General features: G+C 59.7%; 2 protein-coding genes across 5 annotated transcripts; one reads left to right on the top strand and one right to left on the bottom strand.

Moving 5' to 3' along the window:
- The first annotated feature begins 1,168 nt into the window (after positions 1 to 1,168).
- On the top strand, positions 1,169 to 25,910 carry AGBL5 (AGBL carboxypeptidase 5). 4 transcript variants are annotated; one of them, XM_063123676.1, is made up of 18 exons: positions 1,169 to 1,221; positions 3,501 to 3,819; positions 4,231 to 4,402; positions 5,976 to 6,142; positions 10,762 to 10,899; positions 11,492 to 11,669; positions 12,735 to 12,913; positions 13,456 to 13,981; positions 14,644 to 14,813; positions 15,377 to 15,512; positions 18,416 to 18,603; positions 19,266 to 19,471; positions 20,807 to 20,974; positions 23,801 to 23,928; positions 24,292 to 24,338; positions 24,604 to 24,755; positions 24,900 to 24,991; positions 25,209 to 25,910. In XM_063123676.1, the coding sequence occupies exons 2-18, from the start codon at positions 3,566 to 3,568 to the stop codon at positions 25,278 to 25,280; spliced, it is 2,973 nt and encodes a 990-aa protein (XP_062979746.1). In that variant the 5' UTR covers positions 1,169 to 1,221; positions 3,501 to 3,565; the 3' UTR covers positions 25,281 to 25,910. The 4 variants fall into 4 exon arrangements, with proteins under 4 accessions (XP_062979746.1, XP_062979748.1, XP_062979749.1 ...); XM_063123678.1 differs by lacking the exon at positions 10,762 to 10,899 and adding an exon at positions 10,114 to 10,170; XM_063123677.1 differs by lacking the exon at positions 1,169 to 1,221 and adding an exon at positions 1,979 to 2,057.
- On the bottom strand, positions 25,873 to 26,566 carry OST4 (oligosaccharyltransferase complex subunit 4, non-catalytic). Its single transcript, XM_063123711.1, has 3 exons — positions 26,460 to 26,566; positions 26,160 to 26,314; positions 25,873 to 26,064 (listed from the first exon to the last, which is right to left on the bottom strand). Exon 2 carries the CDS (start codon positions 26,311 to 26,313, stop codon positions 26,200 to 26,202), a length of 114 nt encoding a protein of 37 aa, XP_062979781.1. The 5' UTR covers position 26,314; positions 26,460 to 26,566; the 3' UTR covers positions 25,873 to 26,064; positions 26,160 to 26,199.
- Between the last annotated feature and the right edge of the window lie 187 nt (positions 26,567 to 26,753).

The raw sequence follows: 26,753 nt of genomic DNA, 5'->3' as shown, positions 1-26,753 counted from the left end.
TGTACAGCACCATGTACATTGATGGTGCTATATAAATAAATAATAATAATAATAATAATTGGCCCTGTTTAGGCCTCATCTAGAGTATTGCGTCCAGTTCTGGGCTCCACAATTCAAGAAGGACGCAGACAAGCTGGAGCGTGTTCAGAGGAGGGCAACCAGGATGATCAGGGGCCTGGAATCAAAGCCCTCTGAGGAGAGACTGAAAGAACTGGGCATGTTGAGCCTGGAGAAGAGAAGATTGAGGGGAGACATGAGAGCACTCTTCAAATTCTTGAAAGGTTGTCGCACAGAGGAGGGCCAGGATCTCTTCTCGATCCTCCCAGAGTGCAGGACACGGAATAACGGGCTCAAGTTAAAGGAAGCCAGATTCCTCTTGCACATCAGGAAAAACGTCCTGACTGTTAGAGCAGTACGACAATGGAACCAGTGACCTAGGGAGGTTGTGGGCTCTCCCACACTAGAGGCCTTCAAGAGGCAGCTGCACAACCATCTGTCAGGGATGCTTTAGGGTGGATTCCTGCATTGAGCAGGGGGTTGGACTCGATGGCCTTGTAGGCCCCTTCCAACTCTGCTATTCTCTGATTTATGTATGACCCTCCGGATCGAGGCGCGGACCACACAGAATACAAAGCAATAGACCCGTGTGCGCCCCTCCCTCCCCCGAGCCTTCCAAGGGGCTGCAGCCCCGAGGTCGCCCAGAGCCTTCCAGGAGGGCCAGCCTGACATGTCGGCACTCTCCGCCTCCTCCTGGGGCGGGCGGGCAGGCAGGCAGCGAGCGCCCCCCACGCCCCCGGGCATGTGCAGAGTACGAGCTACCCTCTTCCAGCCCGGCCGGCGGTGCCGAGAGTGACGCGAGATTACAAGGCGGGGGGGAGGGGCCTTTCCTGTCTCCGGGAGGGCTGTCGGAGGCTCCGCCAGCCAGCAGGGGGCGGCCGCGAGGCGCTTTCAACCCGCGGCTCCGCCCCCGTGGGCCGCCCCCGCCCCCGCCTGGTTCCATGGCGACCAAACGGTCGCGTCTCCATGGAAGGGACGCGGCCAGCCAATGGTGCGTCGCGTTGCTATGGAGAGGCCAGCAGACCAATGGCGGGCCGGCTTGCTATAGCGGGTGAGCTCTGGCCAGTGAGCCGCCGCCTTGTTGTTGCCTGGGTAGCGGGGCGAGGGTAGGGTTGGGCTGGCCCGGGGCCCCTGGCGGCGGCGGCGGCAGCAGAGCAGCAGCAGGTTTGTGGGCTTGAAGCGGGGGGGGGGGGGGGTGGCAGGGTTTGGGGAGGGAGGCGACAGCCGCGTCCGCCCCTCCCGCCCGCGCCCGCGCGCCAGGCTTGTATGCAAATATAGGTAATGACGGGGCGTGTCCGGGCCGGTGGCCCCGCCCCCTCACTCCCCCCCCCCCCCGCTTCAGGGCCTGGAGGGGGCAAGAAGTCGGCGCCAGAGGTGCTCGAGCCCCGCGTGAGGGAGGGTCCGGGCGGCCCTCAGCGGCGGCGAGCCAAGGCCTTGCGCCCCCCCCCCGGATCAGCCTCCCGTCCCCTCCCCTCCCCCCAGCGAGCAGCCCTGAGAGGCTCCCTGTCCCTGTGGGTCTCAGGTGGGGAGAGGGCGGCCCTCCCTGCCGCTCCACGCCGCCCTTGGCTCCACGCTAGACCGGCTCCGCTGCTCGGAGGGGCGTCGCTTCCTCCCCCCTCCCCTCTCCCCCCCGGTGATTTCGGCGGCGGCCCCTTTCTGCGCCCTTTTCAGATCCTGCAGGGCCTTTTGGGGTGGGGGGTGGGATGACCTGAGCTCTACGTAGTACGACGACTGTGGGTCGGTTTGCCGTACTTGTGCCCCCCCCGCGTCCCCCCCCCGCGACCACTTCCAAGCGCGGTTCTGCGCCTTGTGTCCGCGTCTGGCTCCGGGCATCTCGGCCTCACCCCCCTTCGCCTAAGCCCCCCCCCCGCCCCGGCGCGGGAGGCGCCTCCTCCCCTCCTTCGCTGCACGCGGAGCTGCTCTTTTGTCGAGCGTCAACATGACGGCCTCTTTCCTGATTAGTTGCAGCAAGTTCAAAGCCTCTCCATCTATATGCGGAGGTGGGATGTCTTTATGCCTTTTGAGAGTTGGGAGGTCGCTTTGGAGCTCTTTGCGTTCCTTTTTGGTTTCCACCCTTTTAAAAATTGGCTGTCATCTCCTTACCCGGACAATTCCTGCTCCCGCATAAACCCCAGATAATTTGTGAGCGACTTTTAAAGCACCAGCCCCCACGCAGATGGCTGGAGGACCCCCGTTTCCCCGCATGCTGGCTCTGCTCGCTCCCGTCTCTATGGGCGAGCGGACAGGGAGGGCTTCTTGCAGGACCCCTCAAAGGAGGGAGGTTTGCAAAGGCAGAGGTGCCTGGGCAGCCCTTCGGTCCGGGCCCTGTGCCAAGTCCTAGTGGTCTCTGCCTGGCAGCCTTCTTTCAGCCTTCGACATGAGGGTCGGTCAGAGATTCAACCAGAGTTACAGCTGCCCCTGATGACGGCACAGTGGCGAGCACAGGCCAGTTCAAGAAGCCTCGCGCTGGACGTGCCGTTACAATTCTGCCTGCCTGCCCCCCCCCCCCAGGTCTTAAAAGCCAGTGGTGAGGGGATACCGGTTGCCCTGCTTGAATGGAAAGCAGTCTCCATTGCAAGGCCTCAGACATGTTCTCCCAAACAATGGCTCCTATATAGGAGCTTCACAGGGAAGAGAGTTGCTGGGGAACATGGGCAGGAGGGTGCTATTGCACCATGTCCTGCCTTGTTGGTCCCCGGCCGATGGCTGGTTGGCCACTGTGTGAACAGAGTGCTGGACTGGATGGACCCTCGCTCTCGTCCAGCCTGAGGGCCCTTCTTAAGAAAAGAAAAGAAAAAGAAAAGAGAGCAACCAGGATGATCAGGGGTCTGGAAACAAAGCCCTATGAAGAGAGACTGAAAGAACTGGGCATGTTCAGCCTGGAGAAGAGAAGATGGAGGGGAGACATGACAGCACTCTTCAAATACTTCAGGGTTCCATGTTCATTTTTATGCCATTGTGATTGTAAAGCTTCAAAGCAATCCGTTGAGATTTTTCAGTTGTGTCTCTTAGTGTGTTTAGGTAAGACTTAAGACTATAAGAGCAGCCCTGAGGCTGGATCAGACCAAGGGTCCATCTAGTCCAGCACTCAGTTCACACAGTGGCCAACCAGCTGTCCACCAAGGACCCACAAGCCAGACACGGTGCAACAGCACCTTCCCACACATGTTCCCCAGCAAGTGTTGACAGAGGCTTACTTCAGGGAGATTGCTTGCTGCTCGGCTCATAAAGTGCTCCAGATAGACAGTTCAGGCAGGCAGGCAGGGGAAGAGGAAGGATGCTGGAATATGCCAAGACCAGAAATGGACTTGTACGTTACTCTTGGCTTACACTCTTGTGTGCCATCCTTCTCCACCAGCAAAACAGGGAAGCTGGATTTCCTCCTCAACATGGAGGGGAGGAATTGTGGGTACAAAACATGACTGTTCCGTTCTGCTCTGTAGGGAGGCCTCCGAACAACCTGTTGCAGAGAGGAGGATGAAACCACTTTGCTGCCAGCGAGGTTACGATGGAGATACGCTGCGGCGGCCTCTTGTTCAGCTCCAAGTTTGACTCTGGGAATTTGGCTCACGTGGAGAAGGTGGAACACCAGGAGGGTGATGGCGACAGCACTGGGAACGGTGGCGGCGGCGGCAGTAGCAGCACCACCACCACCTTGGCTGCCTCAGTGGGGTTTGGCAGCTCCCTCCCTGCTGCGGACTATGAGTTCAATGTGTGGACCAAGCCGGACTGTGGAGACACCGAATATGAGAATGGGAACAGGTAAAGTCTTTTGTCACCTCTGTTTGCCGCAGTTCCTCAGACTCCCTTCCTGAAAGCATCAGTTCAGGCATCTGTCCTGCATCCTCTGCAGTGAACACCGATGCAAGGAATTCCTACCTCAGTCCCCCATTGTTACCCTTGGTTTATTTGTGCTATGAAGGAGGCCTTCCTGGTCTTCTGGGGCGCACTTTGTCAGGGGCGGGTAGTGATGGAGGGAAGCTGTCCTGGCATGAGAGCAGGTGTGTGTGGTGGTGGTGGTAGGATGCAAAGCATTTGTGGTTTCTCGATTGCCCATCTGCCTGGTCTCTCTGGGTAGGCGAGGGCAGATGGCCTGGGGAGCATCAGCTGATGGATGACTGGAGTTCTGTGTAACCCTCCTCTCTCCTCCCCACTGTCTTCTTCCCTTCCCAGGTCCTGGTTTTACTTTAGCGTGAAGGGGGGAGTTCCAGGCAAGCTGGTCAAGATCCACATTGTCAACATGAACAAGCAGACCAAGCTCTACTCGCAGGGGATGGCTCCCTTGGTCAAGACGGTGCCTGCAAGGCCCCGCTGGGAGCGCGTCCGTGAGCGGCCTGCCTTTGAGGTACCTGCGTGGCTTCCTTAAGATGGGCGGTGTCGATGGGAATGCAGATGGGTCCCAGCCAAGACTGGCTTAGGGCTGGCTGTGGATGGCAGGGGAAGGGAGGAGCCAGGCCTGCTGGCGCTATCCAGCTTGCAAACATGAGTCCGGGGATGCTTCTGCTTGGTAGGTTCCTGGTTAGAACTCTTCTTCCATAGTCCTAAGGGATAGGACAGAGTAGGGCGGATGAAAATTTAAGCAGGGGGTGGGGGAGGGAATAGGCAACTCACCGTGTGTCACGTTGCCGGTGTTCCCCACACGGCACATTGCACACACACACACCGTCGCGCAGCTGAAAGTCCCGTCATCCTTCCAGGCGGCTGGTGCTCCTCCCTCAGCCCTCCCAGCCCTATCCCATCATGCATTGCAAGTTCTGCCGGCTGTACAGGAGCGGCCAGGCCGCTTTTGGCTGCTCCTGCCAGAGAACTCTATGGCCAATGGAAATAACACGCGGTACGTGCAACGGAGCCCGCCACAGGACATTTTAATCAGTGGGTCTCTGGATAAGCAACGGAGCGGCCCATTGTTTTTCTCTGTGGCTTAAATGGGGAAAAATGGCGTAGCCCATTGTGTCCCCGCCCCCACCCCCCAACGACACAGTAAGCAACACAGTGGACGATGGACTCTTTATACACACTCCCCCGTTGCTTATCGTGTCGTCTGAACGCAGCCTGTCCCCTTGGCCCTGAGCTAGTGCCGGCTTGGTTTGTGCTCAGGCCATTCTGTTCAGGCACATGCTTTTGTTTTTCTTCTCTACATTGATCATGTAAGAAAACACACGCGTGCTGCCAGCGCAAGGCCTGCGTCTTCTAGAGTTTTTCCAAGCCCCTTTAGCTCTGCCCTGCTGTGGCTGCCTGCTCCCTTCTATCTATCTTATGTGAACCGCCCAGAGAGCTTCAGCTATGGGGAGGTATACAAATGCAAATAATAATAATAATAATAATAATAATAATAATAATAATAATAATAATAATAATGCAAGACGAGGAGGGAGGGAGGGTAGAGCGCGGAGGCCTTTGGAGGCACAGGAACCAGCAGGTGCCTTCTCAGCAGCCTTGTAGGATTTGCTCTGAACTGGCAGCTGGAGGGTTGTGGCTGTCGATCCCCTTCCAGGTGTCTGGGGCAGAGAGATGCTGCTTCCGGGTTTACCGGGGGAGGGGGGAGGGGCTTGGCAATTTGCCAGCGTCAGCACTCTTCCAGCCCTGGTCCCTTGGATGGACTCCAGTGGAGTGAGCTCTTGGCACCTGGAAGGATTTGGTGATGGATTTTATGCCGTGGCCACAAAGGGACGGGTTGAGGGCTGGAGCGCTAAGAGAAGGCGAAGCTGGTGGGAGGCGGTGAGCTTCCTAGGGCTAGGGGTCCAATCCAGGCAGGGGACAAGGGCTCGTCCGCCCCACCCAGAGCCACAGCAGGCAGCTCGAAGCAGCGTGTGTGTGTGTGTGTGTGTGTGTGTGTGCTTGCGCCCGTTCCCCCGGTGCAGCGCTTCGGGCAGCCTGGACCGCTCAGCGCCAGCTCTTCCCTTTCCCTCCTTGCGCAGATGGTGGAGGCCCAGTTTGTCCTCTCCTTCGTGCACCGCTTCCTGGACTGCCGAGGTGCCACCACCTACTTCGCCTTCTGCTACCCGTTCTCCTACACCGAGTGCCAGGACATGCTGGCGCAGCTGGACGCCCACTTCGCCGAGTGCAGGCACCTCTCTCCTAGCAGGTGAGCCCGGCCTCTGGCCGCCGTCTACTCTGCCGCCCCTCCGCTGCTAGCCGGCCCCATGGCCTCGGCTGGGTCGGGGGGCCCAGGCATGAGGGGCGTGTTGCCCCTACGCTGGGAAGCCCTGGCTTGGCAGCAGCACCCTGGGATGGATTTAAGAATGTAGAGACGGTGCGTTCGTCCAAAAGAGGATTCCAGGGCAGTTGGTAGCAGGTGTGTGCCCCCCCACCCCCGGTGGGAGGATTCTCCAGGGATGGGGCACCTCCTCAGTTAAGGCCCACTTTTTGTGGTTAATGAAGGCTCTTTCCTTAGAATTGGGACCCAGAGAAGGGCCTGCTCTCGTGGTTGGAGCCCTTGGGCCGGTTGCTACGGAATCATAGAATAGCAGAGTTGGAAGGGGCCTACAAGGCCATCGAGTCCAACCCCCTGCTCAATGCAGGAATCCACCCTAAAGCATCCCTGACAGAGGGTTGTCCAGCTGCCTCTTGAAGGCTTCTAGTGTGGGAGAGCCCACAACCTCCCTAGGTCACTGATTCCGTGGTCGTACTGCTCTAACAGTTAGGAAGTTTTTCCTGATGTCTAGCTGGAATCTGGCTTCCTTTAACTTGAGCCCGTTATTCCGTGTCCTGCACTCTGGGAGGGTCAAGAAGAGATCCCAGCCCTCCTCTGTGCGACAACCTTTTAAGTATTTGAAGAGTGCTCTCATGTCTCCCCTCAATCAGAAGGATAGACTCCTTCTGCTATTTGGGTCCCAAGGAATCTGGGGCTCCGAAGGTCAGCCCCGGTACCTTGAATTGGGCTCAGTAAATAGGCAACCGAGGGAGCTTGTTCTGAGCTGGTGTGATGTGGCTCCACCGAGGCAACCGGCTGGAAGCCTAGCAGCTGAACTCTGTACTAGCTGGAGCTTCCATGCCCTTTTCAAGGGCAGCCCCACATACCTCGTAGGACAGCAATCCACGCTGAAGGCCACCAGAGCCTGGGACACGGTTGCCAGGCTCTCCCTATCCAGGAAAGCTTGATGCTGACGAACCATCTGAAGCTGGTCAAAGGTGCTCTGGGCCTCGGATGACCATGTTGGATCCGAGCGCACTCCTGCTCCTTCAAGGCGAGCACAGCTGCATCCGGAACAGGCTGCACGCCGACGTCCTAGACCTGGGGACCACCTCCCCACAGTGCCTCTGTCTTGTTAGGACTTCGCTTCGGGGTCAGCAGCTGCCCAGGCTCCCCCGACAAAGAGCGAGCGAGGTGGGTGTCAGCCGCATACGGAGGACAGCTCCCTCCAAACTCTGGGATGCTGTCACGGGGGATCGCAAGGAGCCTTGCAGGCCTCCACAGCTCACACCTCAAGTGCCCTCCTCCCCCCACCGCCGTGCTGCTTTCTGGATCCAAGCCAGCAAGGACCTCCGAGGGGCCCTCCCCCCCCCTCCTTGCACACCCCTGCCACTAATGTTCTTATATACCTGTGGATAGTGAGCCAGACAGAGAGCAAGTGAGTGAGTCGTGATGCAGAGTGAGCGAATAAAAGAGATGGTGGGGAAATGGTTTGACTGGCAGAGCAGTTTGCCGCCTGTGAAACAGGTTTCTGTGGGCAGCAGCACCTGAGTTCAAAGGCGCCTGTTGGTGTGTTGGGGCTCCGACCCCGGCTCTGCCTTTTCTCAGGCTTTGGGGCTGGTCACTTCTCTGTTGTGAGACTGTTGTGCCTCCCGTGGCAGCCATTTTGTGAGGGTGCTTGGGGCAGTGCCTTAAATTGCCACATGTGCCTGCAGGCCCATAAAGGGTGCCTGTCCCTGGCCGAGATCTTTGGTGTCCTCCAACAGCACTCGGATCACTGCCCCCTCCAGAACTTTGCCCGAAAGGGGGATGTTCAAAAGCGTAGCAGTAGTTATTTCATTCTTCTGGGTCCAGCGAGGGGAACGAATGAGACACGCGTTGCCATTTCTACAGTTTCCAGAGGGGCTGGCCTGTTTGCCTGTTGCAGCCGCAGCGGTGCCGTGGCTTGTGGTACCCGAGAGACTAACTCGGTAATTCTGCCATAATAGATCGTCTTCAAAACCTTCTGCCATAATAAAGGTGTCACTCTTTGAGGTTCTACAATTGGTTGCTTTTGCCAACGATAGTTATTTGTACAACTTTTGGCATGCAAATCCTGGCCTGGCTCCTGGGGCCCTGTGAAGGCAGCTCGGTCATGAGGGGAGGCGGAAGTGGCTTCCCTTGGTGCCCCCAGCAGAGCGTGCTCTGACGCCCACCCACCCCCGGCCTCCCGTGCCACGTTCTCACTGCTGGGGGGGGCCTGCCCTGGTAAGCTGTGGTCCTGCACAGACTGGCTTGTGGGGAGGGGGCTCCTTCTCCTCCTTTCTCTCGCGTGAAATAAAAGTGCTCTGCAGTGGAGCCCCAGCGTCTTGTGGAAGCTGCCCCTCAGCTCACCTGAGCCCACCCCACCCACGGTCCAGCCCACCTTGCGTGCCGTTGAGCCAGTCCCTCGGATCGTGTGTCTCCAGGGAGCGTCATGGAGCCGCCGATGGGTGCAAGGCAGCGCCAGGGGTCCCACGTGGCTCAGATAAGCAGCCGCCCACCTAGCGCCAGGGCCTTTTGGGTGGCATCCCCAGGATTCCCAAAGGGAGCAGAGGCCTGACTCCCTGGCCTGATCCACCTCCTCGGAGCAGCACTTGAACCCTGCTAGGTTTTGGGGTGGGGTGGGGGTGCTCCTCCAAGGCCGGGAGCCTTGCCGTGCGCCCGGCCTCCTCGCTGGGGCTCCAACGCCAGTGAGCAAGCAGGGCCAGCAGCGTCCCCATGGGAAGGAGCCCCCGGCTGCGCGGGTGTGGCTCACATATCTCCTGGGAACTCCGGAAGCGGCCTTGCACTGAGCCACGCTACTACGGGTCCATGTAGCTCAGCATTCCCTACGCCAGCCTCTCCCCCAACCCCCGGGGGCCTTCCATGTGTGTTGGACTGCAACTCCCAGCATCCCCCAGCTGGCCCAGGGCTTGTAGTCCAACCCATCTGGGGGGCAGCAGGTGGGGGAAGGCTGGCCCACCCTGCCTGGCAGGGCCTCTCCAGGGTCTCGGGCGGGGGGAGGCTTCCCTTCTGCACGCAGAGTTCGACTGCTGAGCTGCAGCCCGTTTGCCCTGGGGAAGCGTGGAGGGAGGGGCCTTTAGCTCTGGAGGGCTACTCAGTGCTCAGCAGGGTGGGTGACGAGCTGGGCCCAGAGGTCTAGCGGCAGAGCCGTCGGCCCTCTTAGGTGCACAGCAGCCCCCGGCCAGGGCGCCGTGAGACCCCCCCCCCCCCCCGCATGCCTTGGGGGCTCCAGAGCTGCTCCTCGGTGCAAGAGGCCCCCTTCCGCAGCGTGGGCCACGTGCCGCCCTTTGCGCTGAGGCCGCTGCACCCGGGCTGCGGGATTCCGTTCCCCAACAGGTCCGTCGGGCCCCTTTTCCGCCCAACTTCCCACCGGGGTGTGAAAACCTGCCTGTTCCTGTTTGGGGGAAAGAAGGTGTTTTGTTCTTCTCCTTTGCGTTGATTTCCATTGTGTTGGTTCGTTCTTTGTTGGCTGTTATTTTAAGTTTGTTTTACTGGGTTTTGAATTGACCCTTTTGCTGTAAGCTGATTTGGATACATTTTAGGCCAGAAGGTGGGATGTTTTTTTTTTTTTAATGACATAAATACCTGACCGTTTGACTTGTTTCCAGAGGAGCCAGGAAATGTGGGGAAGAGCTGGGGGGGGGGGCTCTTGCCCACCATTGCCTCTTGCTCTCGGCGAGGTCAGGCATTGTGAACGCTGCCACTCTGGGCCTGATCCAAGGCCTCTCTGATCCACCCCTGGCTCTCCAGAAACGCTCCTGGGGAAGCCAGGCCCAGCGGAGGCCCCCTGGCCCTGCGGCACCCGGCACATGGCCGCCTTCTGCCTCCGGTGAGCAGGTGTCTCTCGTGGCTCCTGGCCCTCATCTCCCGGATCTTCTGTTTATTTCTCGCACTTCAAGGGTAAAGACCTCCCTGAAGGCAGCTTCTAAGAATAGCGGCCTCCGGCACATCTTGTGGTAATGAATCCCTGCAGCTAATTGGGCCTTGCGTGAAGGAGGGATTGCTGAGCCTGAAGGGGAATGGAGCCAGCTGCCCTCACTGCAGGGTTCTGTGCCACCCTTTCGGCCGTGATTCAGGGGGCAGCAAGCCCAGGGCCAGATCGACACCAAGCAAGATATAGCGGCATGAAGGCGGCATGTATGGTCTGTGTCCGGGGGGGCCCAGCAGTTGTCCATGCCCTTCAACGCCACTCTTGAGCAGCTGTGTGGCTCCTGCCTCTTACGCCCCGCTTTCGTAGCGCCCTATCCTGCTTGGTGCGGATCTGGCCCAGACCTCAGAGTTCCCACCCCTCCCTGACATGGTTCCCACCCCTCGCTCGCTCCCCCCGCAGCATCCCTGCCTCTGCAGCATCACCTGGGGCTGCTCTAGCTGGGCTGGGGGGCAGGAGAGCTACCTGCCGCCACTCAGGGCATCTGCGATGTGCAGCCTGAACCCGTGAGGACCCGTGCTGGGGAGGGGTGGGGAATGGTCTGGAGTAGCCCTCGGAGGGACAACAACTTACCCAGCCCCCCTCCCTTGCCCATCTAAACTAGTGTCCAACATTGTAGCACAATTAGTCGGAGGGCAGGCGCAGACTCTAGAAAGGCGGAGGGGAAGCCGCGCTCCACCACCCACAGAGCGAGAAAGTGCCCTAGAGGAGGACGCGCTAGAGGGAAAAAGGAGGAGGCCCCGCCCAGGGGGACACCGTAAGTGATGGCTTTGATTCCCTCGCCAGGCCCAGGCGATGCCTCTGAAGGGGGAGGGGGAGCTGGGGGGCGGTGGGGGCCCCAGTTCCTCCTTCACACCGTTGCCCTGGTCCGACTGGCAACTCCTGCGCTCCTCTCCTCGGAGGAGCCGATCCTCAACTGGGAGTCAGGGCTTGTTGGAGCGAAGGCCAGCAGGAAGTCCCTCCTTACACCTCTTCACCCACTTGGGGCCGGGGAGAGGAGGAGGAGGAGGAGGAGCCCAGGCTGCAATGGGTCCGTCCTGAATAGGCGGTCAGCCAGCAAAGAGCCTTTGAGCATTTGGGGGGGGGGAGGTGTTGGATCATAGACTGGCCACCAAAGGAGGGGAAAGGCAGCTGGCCACAAAGAGAGAGTAGCAGCGCCTTCCTCTCCCCACCCCCACCCTCCTTAAGAGAAGAGTCTTCTTGGGGGACCTTCCTTCCAGGCAGAAGAGCAGGCAGGTGCTGGGGGCGGCTTGGGCAGAGCGGGGTGGGGTGGGGTGGGGTGGGGGCAGCGCTCCTTGAGTGGGGGTGGGGCCGCGCTGATGGGGCCTGCTGCTTCTCTCTGTCTCCAGCTGCCTGGATTCCATCTATTACCATCGGGAGCTGCTGTGCTATTCCCTGGACAGGCTGCGCGTGGACCTGCTCACCGTCACGTCGTGCCACGGCCTGCAGGAGGAGCGGGAGGCCCGCTTGGAGAAGCTCTTCCCCGACAAGAACACGCCCCGGCCACACCGCTTTGTGGGCAAGAGAGTGAGTTGGGCCGCTGCCCGTGAGGCGCAGGACGCCCTGTCCCGGGGGGCTGCAGGCCTGGCTCCCAGGCAGGGGCTTGTTCAGGGCGGGGCCCACGGTGCCTAGGAGGTCATGGCTGCCCCTGAATCTGGGTTCCAGGGGAGGACGGGGACTTTCATAGACTCCTCGGATAGTAGCATTGGGAGGGGCCTCTAAGGCCATCGAATCCAAGCCCCTGCTCAGTGCAGGAATCCGCCTCAAAGCCTCCCTTTGGACCTGCGCAGGGGGCCTTCTCTGGCCTGCATCGCCCTGGGTGCTGTGACCTGTAGCTCAGTGACGGGGGGAGCCCCTGCTGCGCATGCAGAAGGACCCGGTTCCCATCCCCAGTGGCCTCTCTGGGGAGGGTGAGAAAGGGACCGGGCCTGACCCCCTGGAGAGCCATGGCAGCCAGTCCGTGTTGGCCATACTGGGCGAGATGGAGCAGTGAGACGCCGCCGTATAAGGCCGCTTCCTAGGTGACCCCGGACTTCCACCATCTTGCTGCTCTGTGCTTCACTTGCAGCTCGTACTGATTCTCTCCCACTCTTCTAAATTCCCGCCGCCCCCCCCCCCGCTCCGTTCCGCTCTGCCTCGGCTCTGCCCTCCCCTCTGTGTTTTCAGTTTGTCCTTCCAGCATTTATGTTCTTCAGCTGCTCTTTCTCTATTTCCTTTTCTCTCCCTTTCTCCTCCTTCACCTTTTCCTGTTCTTTTGGTATCCTCCTTCTAGGCAACAAACCCATCTCTTCTCATCCTTAAACAGCTTTGAAAACCTCACAGTTTTAAAATGGCTCTCGTGGCTTCCAGCTTCCCCCTTTCTTCTGTCTCTTCCTCCCCTTTCCTTATGCGGTCTGTCTGTAGAAGACAAAGCGCCTGCAGACAGGAGGGCCTCCTGTGCTAGTTCAGGAGGGGCCTAGAAATGGTCTGTAATGTCCTAGCCCGCTGGGTGGGCAGCCCCGTGGGACCCCTGCCTGGGAGCTTGTGGAAGCACGAGTCCGGGGCTGGAGCACGCTGTCGTCTCTTCCCCCCCTCACCCCCCGCCCTGCCCAGGTGTTCTTTCTCAGCAGCCGGGTCCACCCTGGAGAAACGCCTTCCAGCTTTGTCTTCAATGGGTTCCTGGAGTTCATCCTGCGGGAGGAGGACCCTCGGGCCCAGATGCTGCGCCGCATGTTTGTCTTCAAGCTCATCCCCATGCTGAACCCGGACGGGGTGGTGCGGGGGCACTATCGGTGAGTGCCGTGGCAGAGCAGCCCGGACTCCTCGGGCGCCAGGCTGCGGGGTGGGACGTTCTGCGGCAGGCGAGGGGGCCGCGGAGGCGGAGCGAGAGCCTCCCGCCTGGGGATCCTCCGGACTTCGGGGCCGTCTTCCTCTTCAGCCGTCACACCTTTGGTCCACCCGGCAGTGCTGCTCTTGCCCTCAGAACAGCGGCAAGCGGTTCCAAGGGTTCCGACGTCCGTGAGCCTCAGCCAAGGCGCAAGAGACCGCGGCCTGGCTGGGCGCGTTGGGGCAAGGCCTCCGGGCTCCAGCGAGACCCTTGTTTGGAGGGGTGCAGGAGCTGCTGGAGCCTCCTGGCTCTGGAGAAAGACTTGAGTTGGGTGGGGCCTCAGCCGTGCAGGGCTCCGCCCATGGCAGTGGCCGCAGAGTCCCTCCCTGCCTTGGTAGCACCTGCCCCCTCCCCCTGCGTAGCTGCCCTCTGCGGAGGCCCCAGCGCCCAGTCTTCAGCAAGGAGGGGCCTTTGCCCTCATCGCACGGCTGGTTCTCCTCCCAACAGGACAGACGCTCGGGGAGTTAACCTGAACCGCCAGTATCTGAGCCCCGACGCGGAGCTGCATCCTGCCGTGTACGGGGCCAAGGCTGTCCTGCTCTACCACCACGTCCGCAGCCGCGTCCAGCCCGGCTCCCCCGACTGGCGGACGTATGTCCCCCCTCTCAGCGCTGCAGCTGTCAATCAGCGTCCCGCCCACAACTGCCTGCCTCGGGAGGAGCCCCCCCTTTCCGAGCTGGAGAAAGCCAACAACCTCCGCAACGGCCCCAGCCATGCCGGCCGGCTCTCCTCTCAGAGCCCTGCGCCCTCGGAGGCCCCGAGAAGCAAGGGCCAGGACGTCTGGATCCTCGCCGAAGAGACACCGCTGCCCTCTGAGAGCGGGGAGGGCGAAGCGGAGAGCCCCCCTCCGCCCGCCCCGCAGGCCGTCCCCCCGCAGCAGAGCGGCCTGGCGTACTACGTCGATCTCCATGGACACGCCTCCAAGCGCGGCTGCTTCATGTACGGAAACCACATCCTGGACGAGAACCACCAGGTGGGCGGGCAGGAGTGCGACCCCGGGCCCTTTTGAGAGGGGGGGAGGGACGGGGGCGGGGTTTCCAGCTTTCGAGATCGTCCCTCACGGGGCGCACGCGAGGAGAGTTTCCCGGGAGTAAAGGAGGGCTGTTGCGGAAGGGCCTGCGCTTCCAAAAGTGTATTGGGGAAGTGGGCGGGGCTGGGCAGGTGGTTCCGGAGCCCTGGAGATATATATATATATATATATTTAATACCGCCTCCAAGATGCGCACCAGCACTAATACACAGGGGAGAGGGCCTGTGTCGAAGATTCGTTCCTACGCATTGCTATGTTCGTGTTAAGAAAAAAATACACATGGTTGGGGCCAAAGCACACCAAAAAACAATCAAAACGTGCCCAAAACGGCGGCCAGCCGCATCCCGAACCGCTGGACACGCCCCTGACAGCGGGTTGTCTGTTCTCTGAGCTGGGAGCTCGCACCAAACAGCAGCAGCTTTGGGAAGCAGGGGAAGAGGCCCAGCAGCTGCGGACTTCGGGGTCCCAGCGAGAGAGCCGGAAAAGCCGTGGCAAAAGCAGTCTGCGACATTCCTGAATGTCTGAGGGGTCACCCTGAAATCCCCACGGGAGTAGGTGAGCGTCATGTGGCGCAGTTGTGAAATGCTCTCTGGTTGCTCTTGCAGGTCGAAAACATGCTGTTCCCCAAGCTCATCTCCTTGAACTCGGCCCACTTTGATTTCACGGGCTGCAACTTCTCCGAGAAGAACATGTATGCCAAAGACAAGCGGGACGGGCAGTCCAAGGAGGGCAGTGGGCGCGTGGCCATCTACAAGGCCTCCGGCATCATTCACAGGTCTGTGGCCCGGCGGGCTCCTGCCGCACGGCGGTTCCGCCCCTTCCCTCGCCCCTTCCAAGCCCTCCTCTCTCCCACCTCTAAGTAGCTTCAGAATGTAAAAGCTTCTGCTTCCTTAAGAGGGTCTTGGAGAGGAGGAACGCCGTAGAGCGGGCCGTGGACTGACGGGGCCAGAAAGCTGAGCCCACTCGCAGGGCAGGCTGGGGGGCTGCTCGGAGGGGGATCCCGGCAGAACGTGCAGCGTCTCGTACTGCGGCAGGATCTGTGGAGCGCAAATGCAGCTGGCCGGGAGGGAGGGGGAAGGAGGGTGCTGATGCTGGCCTAGGGGTGAGCTGGCGGGAGCCTTGCCCAGCCCACACGTGAGCAGAGGCAGAGCGCTGGCCAGGTGGGCCCCGCCCTGGGGCTTGGGCTGCTGCCGCTGCCACTACTGCCACGTGTCTTCCTGGTCTGGGAGGGGCAGCGGTGGGCTCCCCCCCCCCCAACTATTAGTATGTCCTGGTAGTTGCATCGGGGCTGGTAGCCTAACACCTTCCTCCTCCTCCCCCCCACCCCGTCTTTTCTAGCTACACCCTGGAATGCAACTACAACACGGGGCGCTCCGTCAATACTGTCCCAGCAGCCTGCCATGATAATGGGCGGGCAACGCCTCCGCCTCTCCCAGCATTCCCCTCCAAATACACCGTGGATCTGTTTGAGCAGGTATGGGGCCTCTTCCTCCCCATCCTTAGCTGACCCATGCCTGAGCCCCATGGCCTGCTGCAGAGCAGCCTGGGCCTTTGCAGAGCAAAGGTTCCGGTCCCGCCAGGAAAGCTCCGGCCGGCCTGTGGGAAGAGGAGGGCCCGGCGCTGTCGTGGCCCTTCGTTCAGTCAGTCGCAGGAGTCCATGCAGAGGAGAGCAGGACCTCCCCCCCCCCCATCTGATGGCCCCCCCCGAAGGAAAGCAGCCACAGAGCAGCGCTCTGGGTCAGGACTGCAGGCTTTTCTTGGCAGCCCTGGGAGGGCCTCAGGGGCAAGCATCGCGTGGAGATCCCCGGGAAGGCCCGTTGGCCCGGAGGGTCTTGGGGGCAGCTGCAGAGGGGCCGCTCGTGCTCGGGCTCTCCAGGCCCAGTGGTACGTCTGGGCCGTGGCTCTTCCCTGGGTGCCCAGGGACGGCTGTGGACTGCAGCCTCTGCCGCCCAGGCGGAGCAAGACCCAGGAAACGTGTCCAGGGTCATTCATCTCATGGGGACTGGGGCTTGGTTTGGGGGCTTTCCAAGTACGTGACTGGTGTGCTGCATCAAAGCCCCACATCTGGGCTGCCCCCCCTTGCCAGCGGCCTCCCCCGGCTCCTTTGCCTCTTCCAAATGATTGCTTCCCACGGGACGGATCGGGGTTCCGTCTGTGCTCCGAGAGGCAGATGTGTCTTTGGCCCAACAGGCCACCTTGGGCTGGAGAAGCTGAAGCAAGGCCGTGTCCTGAGCCACCGTAGGGCCCCAGGAACCACAACAGGCTTCCGCCCCTCCCAGTTGCTTCGCTGGCACGTTCCCTTCCGAAAGGACACAAGAGCTCAGCTTTACAGTATTATTTATTTACTAATTTGTTCACAGCAAACCAAAACATAATATAAAGATTTAAAAAGTTTAACAATACCTCACAACACAAAAATAAACCCAGCAGCAGTTACAGCCCAGGGAAACACTGTGTGAAAAGACATGTTTACTGGAGGCATTTCAAGGATGTTACATTTTCCGCCTCCTGAACTGCACGAGGGAGGGTTTTCCGGAGGGTGGGGGCCGCTACAGAGAAAGCCCTGCCATCACGGTTCTTCATGGCGGCCTTCCGTTTGTCAGTAAGTAAGGACAATGTGGCCGGGAGGACTCAAGGCCCCACTGCTGCTGTTGAGAAGAGCTGGTGGGATGGGATGGGGGGCTGTGCTGGCCCTAGCTGCAATTCCATGGGCTGGTTCACACGATCACTGCAGCGATGGTGGGTTGTGGCGTGTGCCAGTGGCTGTCTTCAAAATTCAAGCTGCAGGAGGCAGACACCATGACTTAACATAAACATGACCCAACAGTGCTACATGGCTGCAAAAAAAGCAAATGCTATTTTGGGCTGCATTAATAGAAGTATAGCTTCCAAATCACGTGAGGTACTGGTTCCTCTCTATTTGGCCCTGGTTAGGCCTCATCTAGAGTATTGCGTCCAGTTCTGGGCTCCACAATTCAGGAAGGATGCAGACAAGCTGGAGCGTGTTCAGAGGAGGGCAACCAGGATGATCAGGGGTCTGGGAACAAAGCCCTATGAAGAGAGACTGAAAGAACTGGGCATATTTATTTATTTATTTATTTATTTATTACATTTCTATACCGCCCAATAGCCGGAGCTCTCTGGGCGGTTCACAAAAATTAAAAACATTCAAAGTATAAAACAACAGTATGTTTAGCCTGGAGAAGAGAAGATGGAGGGGAGACATGATAGCACTCTTCAAATACTTAAAAGGTTGTCACACAGAGGAGGGCCAGGATCTCTTCTCGATCCTCCCAGAGTGCAGGACACGGAATAACGGGCTCAAGTTAAAGGAAGCCAGCTTCCAGCTGGACATCAGGAAAATCTTCCTGACTGTTAGAGCAGTACGACAATGGAACCAGTTACCTATCGAGGTGGTGGGCTCTCCCACACTAGAGGCCTTCAAGAGGCAGCTGGACAACCGTTTGTCAGGGATGCTTTGAGGCGGATTCCTGCACTGAGCAGGGGGTTGGACTCGATGGCCTTAGAGGCCCTCTTCCAACGCTACTATTTTATGACTTCTGACCCTGATGAGGCTGAGCTGTTGTGGCTAATAATAATAACCTATGGGTTGGGTTTTTTTAACTGCCTTTTTGACAGTTAAAAGACTGATATTACATTATTTATTTATTACATTTCTATACCACCCAATAGCCGGAGCTCTCTGGGCAGTTCATTATTTGAAGGATAAATGTTGTGCCCTGTATTGAAGACCTTTCAACATTTGAACTGGTAGCGTAGAGGCACCACTTGCAAATGGACACGTATTTGTATATTTGGTCTGCTTTTGTTGACGTTTATGTATAATTCTTCGCTGTAGTTTCATACACACACATTTCATATACATGCATTGAAGTTGATATTTTCAAATCTATTTAGCTACATTTCCTCCCTTCCGCTTTTTGGTTTTGTTTTTTTAAAATTTTACAATAAAGAATTGATTATTAAAAAAAGCCACGGTGGGCGGTGGTGATCATGCAAACCAGGCCAACATGCCAACCCACACCCAAGGTCGAGTGTGGGTTATTGTTGAGCCATGGTTGGTTGTGTGGTGTGAATCCAGCCAGTGTTTGGAACTGGGTGCTCACTATGATTGCAGTCTTGCCTGTCTTCTCTCCGTGGTCGGTCAGCCCACGTGGGGCAGGTTCAGAAGCTGCTTCTCTGTCTTGTTGGGGACCCCTGGGGATGGCAGGACCAGCAGCAGCAGCTGCTGTGGGGAGTCCCTCTGGTTTGGGGTTTTGCTGACTCCAGAAGCCCCGCCCCACATTTTCAAATGCGTGCACCTTTTGTAAGGCCCTAGTGCCCAGGGGCTCCTGACATCTTTTCACGCCCGTGCAGGTCGGAAGGGCCCTGGCCGTCGCAGCGCTGGATATGGCTGAATGCAACCCCTGGCCTCGGATTGTCCTCTCTGAACACAGTTGCCTTAGTAACCTGCGGGCCTGGATGCTGAAGCACGTGCGCAGCATGAGGGCCGTGGCAGGCTGCTCCCGGAGGAAGGGAACCAAGACCCCGCCCAAGGGGGCCAAGTGAGTGGCGGGCGGGCGGGCTGGGCTGGGCGGGCAAAGCCAGGGCTTGCAGGGGCGGCAAGAGGGGCAGGTGCTGGAGCACAGCCCCCCCCCATGTCCCTTTGTGGCTGGGCCAGACTCTGGGAAGTTGGATGTCTGTCCCAGAAGACGCTTGGGAGCCCCTCCTCCTCCTCCTCCTCCTCCTGTTGCTGTGTCCCTTGCCTGCGGCGCTGAAGGTGGCTCAGCGCCTGCCCCTCAGTGGAGGGACCGCAGGGGAGTGGTGTGGTCCATGGGAGGGGCCGGAGCAAATGCTTTGCCTGCAGCAGGGCCCAGGTTCGACCCCCGGCTTCTCCTGCTAGGGCGGAACCCTGGAGAGCCGCTGTTGCCAGTCTGTACTGCCAGGACGGGGCTAGATGGACCCGGGGTCTGACTCTGTTGAGCCCCGGGGGGGGGAGGGGTTGGACTCAATGGCCTTATCGGCCCCTTCCAACTCTACTGCACTATGATCCGTAGAAGGCCGGTTCCTGGGGATTTTTCGCCCACTTCAGGGTTAGGATTTGAGGAGGGTGGCGTTGGTGGCTTTCAAGGCTGCATTGAAAGTTTGAAGAGGTCCGGCCTTTGAAGCAGACCTTGCCTGCCGGGAGCAAAAGCCCCTGAGGCTCTCCCTGCCCGTTCCTTCCCAGCGGGGTCTTGGCCTCCAGCTCGGAGAACTCCCTCTGCCGGACCAGGAGCTTCAGCAACGGGAGCAGCAGCAGCAGCCAGCAGGCCTCCCCCCAGGCCCAGGCCTCCCCCAGCTTCACCTTCAGCTGCCCCCACCCCACTGCCTCCATGGGGGGCCTGGGCCAGAACCCTCCGAAAGGCTCCTCCAGGGTGCTGGCGCTTGTGCGAGGTAAGCTGCCTGGCGGAGCTCTGCTGGGAGCGATCCGATGGATCTGGGAGTGGATGAGCTGCCGAAAGAGGCAGCAGCCTTGAACGAATGCCACTGCCTCTCCTCCGTTCTCTCTCGTGTGAAATAAATGAAATGCTCTTCAGTGGAGCCCCAGCGTCTTGTGGAAGCCGCCCCTCTGTTCACCTGACCCCCCCCCCCCCCCGGTCCAGCCCAGGCTTGTGTAGAGGGCCCTGTTGCTCCTCGACAGACACACACACACGGGATATTCTGCCCCCTGGAACAGGCCTTTGGGGTGCCTCCTTTCCCGCCCCTCCACACAAAGCTGTGCTCTTGCTGCCGTGCTTTGCTGCCGCTTACCAGCTCCGCCTCCCGCCTGCCCCCGGGGGGGCTTCAGAGCAGGGACTGTGTCGTTACTCCATTGTGTGCCCCCCACGGCCCTGTGCGGTTGGAGGCCAGGCCAAGGGAGAGCAGCGTCACCCCCTCCTGCTCCAAGGGATCAGCCTGGACCCAGCGCCCTCTCCTGAGTGCCTCTGGGGCCCCCTCAGTGCTGCTGCTCCTCCTCCTCACCTGGAGGGGCTCCCAAGAAGCTCCCCATGGCCCAGGCAGGGCTTGGCATGGTGGCCTTGCCCCTGTGGCCAGGGGCTCCACGTTGGGGATGGGTGGAAGGCAGCACTTGTGCCTCGGGAGCGGCCTCTTCCTGCCAGAGGCTGCCAAGGGGGCCGCCGACTTACAGCTGTGATTGTGGGCGGGGAAGGGGGCCCAGCAGGGCAGGAACCCCTGGAGCCAGAAAGGGAACGCTCCCCCTTGCCAGACCCGTCTTCCTCCTGCCTGTTTGGCAGGGACTGGGGGGGCACCCCGAGAGCCAGGCCATTGTCTCAGCTGAGCCGGCTCGGCTCTCAGTTCAATGGTGGCCTCTGGATGCGTTGACTACAATCCCTATCATCCCTGGCTGGGGCTGAGAGAATTTGTCGTCCAAAATATCCGTAACATAACATAACACGTTGGGGAAGGTTGCTTTGTTTGACAGCCCTTCAGGCCTGGCTGCCACATTTCCCCGTTTTCTGCCCCAGAAAGAACTGGCCCCCAGAACTTCCGTGAGCCTCCAGGCGCCACAATCCCCCCCCCCCCCGCCCCTGATTCAATACCACACCACCACTCTCATGCACCTGGAGTTGGCCTTGGCTGATTGTGGATCACCTGCCCTCCGTGAGCCAAGCCGGCTGATGGGGCTGGGGTGGACGGACCCCTTTCCCTGGAGGATGAGGGGGCGGGGCGGGCAGCAGCCGCAGCAGCAGCAGCAGCACTGGCTCTTTGCTTGTCCCTCCCCCTGCTTAGAGCCTCGGGTCCAGGAGAAGTGGCACCACCAGCACCAGGCCTTGCTCCGAGCAGCGGTGAGCAGCATCCAGGCGCCGCCCCCTCTCCCCTCCTCCAGGACGGCCTCCCACCTCCAGCTGCCTCCCAGGCTGGCCTCCTGCTCCCTCCCAGCCAGCCTCAACATGACAGGTTCGTACTGCAGCCTGGCCCTCACGCCCAACCCCGCTCCTGGCCAGAGGCCTCCTCTGCAACAGAAGCCACGGGCTGGCTTTGTCCTATTGTGGGCTAATGGCAACAGGAATGTTGGCCTGTTCCTGACAGTTCTCCATGGAGTAGCCAAGGTGGTGGCGGCGGCAGTGGCAGCAAATGGCAACTTTTGGCCAGCTGCAGCTTGGCTGGTCAAGCCTGAGCATAAAGCATTTCCTTCTTTCCTGCCTCGGAGTGTCCTCCTCCTCCTCCTCCTCGGCCCGGTGGGCAGGGAGATCCTTCCTATTGAAACCAGTGGCCCTGATCACTGTGGGAGGGGGCTGGCACCGTCCCTGCTGCTCTGCTTGGTCTGGGGCACAGCCAGCCGCCTGCTGCTCCTGCTCCCACTGGGCCAAGGCTGCAGCTCTGCGTGTCTTACAACAAACCCAGCACCTAGTGCTCTGGCAAAGATTTCCAGTGTGTCGGTAGATTCACGGGCTGCCAGGGGAGCTCCACCTGTTCAGCTTGCGGGCTGCAGCCGCCGGGTCCCCAGGAAGCCTGCAAGGTCTCCACTTACGCACCCAGGAGTGATTGGTTAATACATTTAAAACAATGGCATATCACAAAAGATCAAAGTGCTGCCTTATAAGCACTGTTACAAAGGCTTCAGATCTGCGGTCTCTTACTTAGGACGCAGCATCAGGACTACCGAATGAGTTCTCATTTTCTTTGCAGCTGTTGCAAGGAGAGATGCTCTAAACGTGACCATGACGTAACAGAAGCTGCTTCTGCCTGTCAGGCTCACACGGCTTCCAGGCCGACAGTGATGCCCTTTACGCCATTCAATACAAAACGTAGAACATAGGAGGAGCCCGGCTGGAGCAGGCCAACGTCTTTCCTAACCTGTCCCAGCGGAACCGCCCAATGTAGAAGCAGCTTCCACTTCATTTGTAAACCAAATGCTCTCTAAGCCTTCCTTGGAGACTGAAGTACTCACAAAAATGTGACACTGGGAGAGGGAGAGTTCTAAAGACAAAATCTCTGCGAGAATTCAGGCTTCTGGCTGCATCCCATATTTGCTTGTATAGCAGACTTGTTTTTAATCGAACTATTTACTTTGTTACGCTCAAAACCTTTAATTTCTTCCATCCTATGCTAACGATGCTTCTGTCTTCAACATTACGACTGATGTATCAACTAGTGACTGGCTAAAGCAGGGGGATGCTTTAATAGTAGGTTATTCCACAGACCTCTGTGTTAGGCCATGAATTTCCTCTTCGTACCCAACTAGTCGGGGCTCTGGGGTAGAAGAGAGTTTTTGTGGCCTCCCCAAACGGGCAGCAGCTGGAAGACTAGCACTGCACTCTAATTTGGGGTGGGTGGGGAGAGGATTTTGAGGGACACCAGTTAGAAATGGGTGCTGCAGGGAGTGGCCCAGAAGCCTTGGCCGTGCTGGACTGCTGAGCAAGGAGACCGGGTTTTTGTTAACTTTTAAGGAAGGGTTTCCTTATGAAGCTCTCCTGCTGTGTGGAGCTTCGGTTGAGCTGGACTGCCAGGCTCATAGAATCATAGAATAGCAGAGTTGGAAGGGGCCCACAAGGCCATGGAGTCCAACCCCCTGCTCAATGCAGGAATCCACCCTAAAGCATCCCTGACAGGTGGTTGTCCAGCTGCCTCTTGAAGGCCTCGAGTGTGGGAGAGCCCACAGCCTCCCTAGGGAACTGATTCCATTTTAAGTCTTTGTCTTAAAAAAACAAAGCAGAAAAGCTCCTGAGCACAGATTAGGCTGCAGAAAAGGTTCCCAAAGTTTATCTGAAGTGTGCCGCCCTGCTTTGTGAAAGGGAAAGCCAAAAGTGGCACAGGCAGCCGTGGTGGGCAATCCTGGGTAGCAACCAGAATGGCCAAGAGAGCCTCCTGCCGGGCTGCTGCAGCCTGAGACTGCTGGTAAAGCCACTGCATGTTGCAGGCAGGTACCGCAGCGAGCACAAGAGTAGTCTGGAATCGTGGCTCACCTGCTAACTATCTTGTCCAATCTTATTTTGAGACCTTTTCCTCCCCTGTCTGTACTGGGAGCAGAACACTCTGGTGCTAAGGAACTGGGGTGGAGGCCACGGAGGTTCACGCCCACTCCCTGCCTGTATTGGGGGGTGGGGTGGCGGCCGAGATTCTTGCCGTGATTTGGAGGAACCGAAGTGTGGCTGTGAGCTGCAAGAGCTTGTATGCCTAACTGTGGACTGGAAGGCCATGGCCAATGGCTGCGTGAGGACCGTCGCATGGGGTCCGGCTTGACAGGCACGCAAGTCTCGCTCTGTCGTTTGCCTCTTCCACCAAACTCGACGTTGCTCTCTGACGCAGTGCAGCCAGCCTCCCCTTTGCCGGCCCTACCGTTTCCTTGGTGGAGCTGATGACCATGACGTTTTGCTAGCGTGTCCCAATGGGAGCAGCTCTCTGCCCTCAGCATGCCATTGTGGAAAACTCTCCGTCCCAGAGGGCACGGCCAGGCCTCCCTTAGGGCCGAGCGATACCCCAGCAGAATTGCTCCGTGTTCCCTCCCCAAGCAAACCTTGGAGTTGGTAGCTGGGGCTGGCTGCGGTGTTTGGGGCTTGAAGGGACCGTTCCAGAAGGCCTGAGCAGGGCAGGCAAAGCACAGCAGGACCGGTCTCCTCCGTAGCGTGAGGCTGGGCTATTTTCGGCAACAGACCCCAACGGAAGAGGCATCAGAGCCTGGGGAGCCCAGCCTGAGCTGCCGTGCCATGAGCCACTGCCCCGCCTCCCCCTCCAAGGGCGCTGATCTGCCCCTCATCCGGCGCTGATCTGCCCCTCTCTCAGGGCCCGGCTGCTCCAGGCTACTTGTGGCTGCCAAGGCGAACCCGGTAGCAGCTGTCTGCCATGGACTGCAGGAGGCAGGGAGCCCCCACAAGGAGCTGAAGCCACCGTGTGGCCTAGCAGTGCTGCAGGTAAAGGGCAACGGTGGTGGTGGTGGAATTTGGCAGAGGCAGCCATTCCTCTCATTTGCTGGACGGGCTACAGCTCTCCCCGAGGAGTCAAAGTCCAATGCGGGACTGATGCAGAAAATATGTGCAGTGGCCTGGCACTACCAGGTTCTAGAAAGGTTCCTTTGCTTGACCCACCTTCATTCTACCCTCTGCGACCACAAAGTGACCGGGGAGGGGGGATTGGTTTCCTCACCCCACCCCCAAGGAAAGGGCTGCCTGCTGTTTTCCCCACACCTACGTCTCTGCTTGTGCTAGCTCAAAAAGACCAGGCAGCCTTTGCACGAAGGCCCCGCTGACCCAATGGATGTTCCTTTCTCTGTGCAGAACCTGTCAAAGCGGCTGAGCAGTGAGAAGCTATCAGAGAATCCCAGGTAACGGTGGCAAGCGCAGAGCAGACATGGCTTATGCAGCGTAGGGGTGGAGAGAGGAGCTACGTGCGCCCTTTTCAGTGGAGCTGGCAGCACGGAAGGACCAGGGTTGGAACAGCCTCCTGTCAGCTAGAGAGCAGTATTCCCCTGCCCAAGGGGTGCACACTCCTGGTGCTGCCCGACATTCTCTTAGCCTTCCCAGGTTTCCAGGGTCTTTGCAACCAGCTGCCTTTTGGGCACAGTTTCCAGCCCTCTGCTCTGCCCACAGCCTGGAGCTACTGATGCCTCGGCCTAGCCGGATCCCCATCCGCAGGAGACCAGCAGGACAACCCCAGCGCCTGCTCAGGCTTCACAGCTGCAGCAATAACTCCTCCCTCAAGGCGTGGAAATACACCACCTCAGCCCAGAGCTCCCTGCCAGGTAGGTTTTTGCAGTGGTGCCCAGGAATGGGCGGGCGGGTGCTGCCCTGTGTCTGAGCCTACCGTGCTTCCAAAGAGGCCCCTGGAGCTAGCCCCCGCTTCCCCGCATCAGGGAGTGGCCTTCTTCTGTCTCTTCTGCCTACAGAGTTCCCACTGGAAGTCCCAGAGCTGACGGTAGCGGGTCAGAGGGAAGAGCCGCTTTTTCTGTGTAACCCTCCCAAAGTTTTGCTGGACGAGGTATGGGGAGGGGGAAGCTTTGCAAAGCTAGCTGCTGCAGCAGGCCTTAACCGCTGCCCTCCCCTTGAGCCCCTGTCCTGTAGGGAGGAGGAGGAGACGCAGCAGCAGCAGTGCCCCCACCGTGGTCTAGGCAGCGCCCACCCTCCCCCTTGATGCTTTGGGCAGCGGCGCCCCCGTTGACCTCTCCAGTCTCTTGAGCCGGATCTCTCTGTTGCAGCATCTCCCGGGGCGAGCAGAATCCCCCCAGCTCACCTACCACAAGATCCTGTCATTCTGCTCCGAGGCCTGACTGGCCAGGGGGGCCCCAGCAGCTGTGGCCAACCCGATCCAGCTTCTTCTCGGGTGCTGCCGCCCCATCGCACGCCAGGAACCAGCCGACTCCGACTCAGCCCTTGGCGTGGAAGAGACTGGTTGAACCCCGCTGCCTGTTGGCACCAGACGAGCCCCCGACCCAGCCGTCCCCCCTGCCCTTTCAGACCAAAACTGCTCTTCAGGACCCAGTAGCCCATGGCTCTCGGCCATCTTCCAAAGTAAAGGGCCGCATCCAGCTACACGGAACACTGAAGGCCTAAAGGGGGCCTAGATCCCCTGTGGCCCTTTCCCCTGTGCCTGCAGATCCGTCTCCCGCTGCTCCGCTTTGTACCAAGGACCCACCGGCTGCCTTCCCGGAGGCCAAGGGGACGACTGCCCAGGACCCTTCAGGGACCCCCACCCCACCCGGGGGACCTCTCCTTTGCAGCAGGCATCGCCACCAGCGGCCCTGGAAGGCTCTGGCTGGAGTGTCTTGGGGAAGTGATTCGCAGCCAGGCAAAGGCGCCCCGAGGACACTTCCGCAGCTGTACATAGTTGGTTACCGGTTGGAAACTATTTTTGAAACGAGGTTTTCTTGTAACAGGTTTCTAATTAATAAATTTGGTTTGGCAAGAAAATACTTCCCCTCCCCTCCCCTCCCCTCCCGGTGCCTGCGGCATCGCAAACAGGAAGGCCCCGGTGCACGCGGGCTGCTGAGAAGCCATTTATTGTAGTCCGTGGGGCCGCCTGGGGAGATCCGTGCTTCGCTCGCGCCGGCGCTGCTCTGTGGAGGGAAACGAGGACGGGGTGAGGCCGCCGCCGCCGCGGAGGAGGAGGAGCTCGGGGGTGGGGGTCCCGGAGGGGCCTCGGGCGTTACCTGCGGGGGGGGCGGGAGGCGGGCGGAGGCCCCGGCCCGGTCACTCCTGCTTCTTGGGGTTGTTGACGGCCACGTAGTGGTAGAGGACCACGAGCAGGAAGAGCGACACGCCCAGCATGTTGGCGAAGATGGCCAGTTGCACGTCCGTCACCATCCTGGGCAGGAGGAGGAAGAGGAGGAGGGGGGTCAGGCCGTGGCTCGGGGGGGCTCGGGGGGGCGGGGGCGGGGAGGCGCCCCCTCCTTCCCTCCCTCCCCCCCTCCCGGGAAGGGGGCGGGGGGCCGTCGTCGTCGTCGTCTCACCTGTCGGCTGGAGCTGCCTCGCGCCACGTCCTTCCCGCTTCCGTCGCGGCGTCGTCTCGGGGGAGGGGAGAGGCGGGGCAAGCCGAAGAGCGACGCGCAGCCCGGACTTCCGGCTTGAGGCCCCAAGGTAGGGACGTAGAAGGGCGGCGCTCTGCCTCGCGGCTTCTCTATGGTGGCGCCTTCCCGATGCTTGGCCGCGGAAGTGCTGAGGGGAGGCTCCTCCTGCGGCGGCGCCCCCTGCAGGAAGCGCTCGGAGCCGCGCTCCGCGCCGACGCCTGACGTCGCCTTTCCTTC

This window comes from Elgaria multicarinata, chromosome 4 (assembly GCF_023053635.1).
Source record: "Elgaria multicarinata webbii isolate HBS135686 ecotype San Diego chromosome 4, rElgMul1.1.pri, whole genome shotgun sequence".
Taxonomy (NCBI): domain Eukaryota; kingdom Metazoa; phylum Chordata; class Lepidosauria; order Squamata; family Anguidae; genus Elgaria; species Elgaria multicarinata.
This window is presented reverse-complemented; position numbering and strand designations above follow the sequence as displayed.

What these genes read in the sequence shown, in the direction of transcription:
- AGBL5 (XM_063123676.1), top strand. Translation starts at nt 3,566, where the DNA reads ATGGAGATACGCTGCGGCGGCCTCTTGTTCAGCTCCAAGTTTGACTCT. An exon ending in GTGAGCGGCCTGCCTTTGAG is followed by an intron (nt 4,403 to 5,975) that starts GTACCTGCGTGG and finishes CTCCTTGCGCAG; the next exon opens with ATGGTGGAGGCCCAGTTTGT. An exon ending in GTGGTGCGGGGGCACTATCG is followed by an intron (nt 12,914 to 13,455) that starts GTGAGTGCCGTG and finishes TCCTCCCAACAG; the next exon opens with GACAGACGCTCGGGGAGTTA.
- OST4 (XM_063123711.1), bottom strand. Translation starts at nt 26,313, where the DNA reads ATGGTGACGGACGTGCAACTGGCCATCTTCGCCAACATGCTGGGCGTG.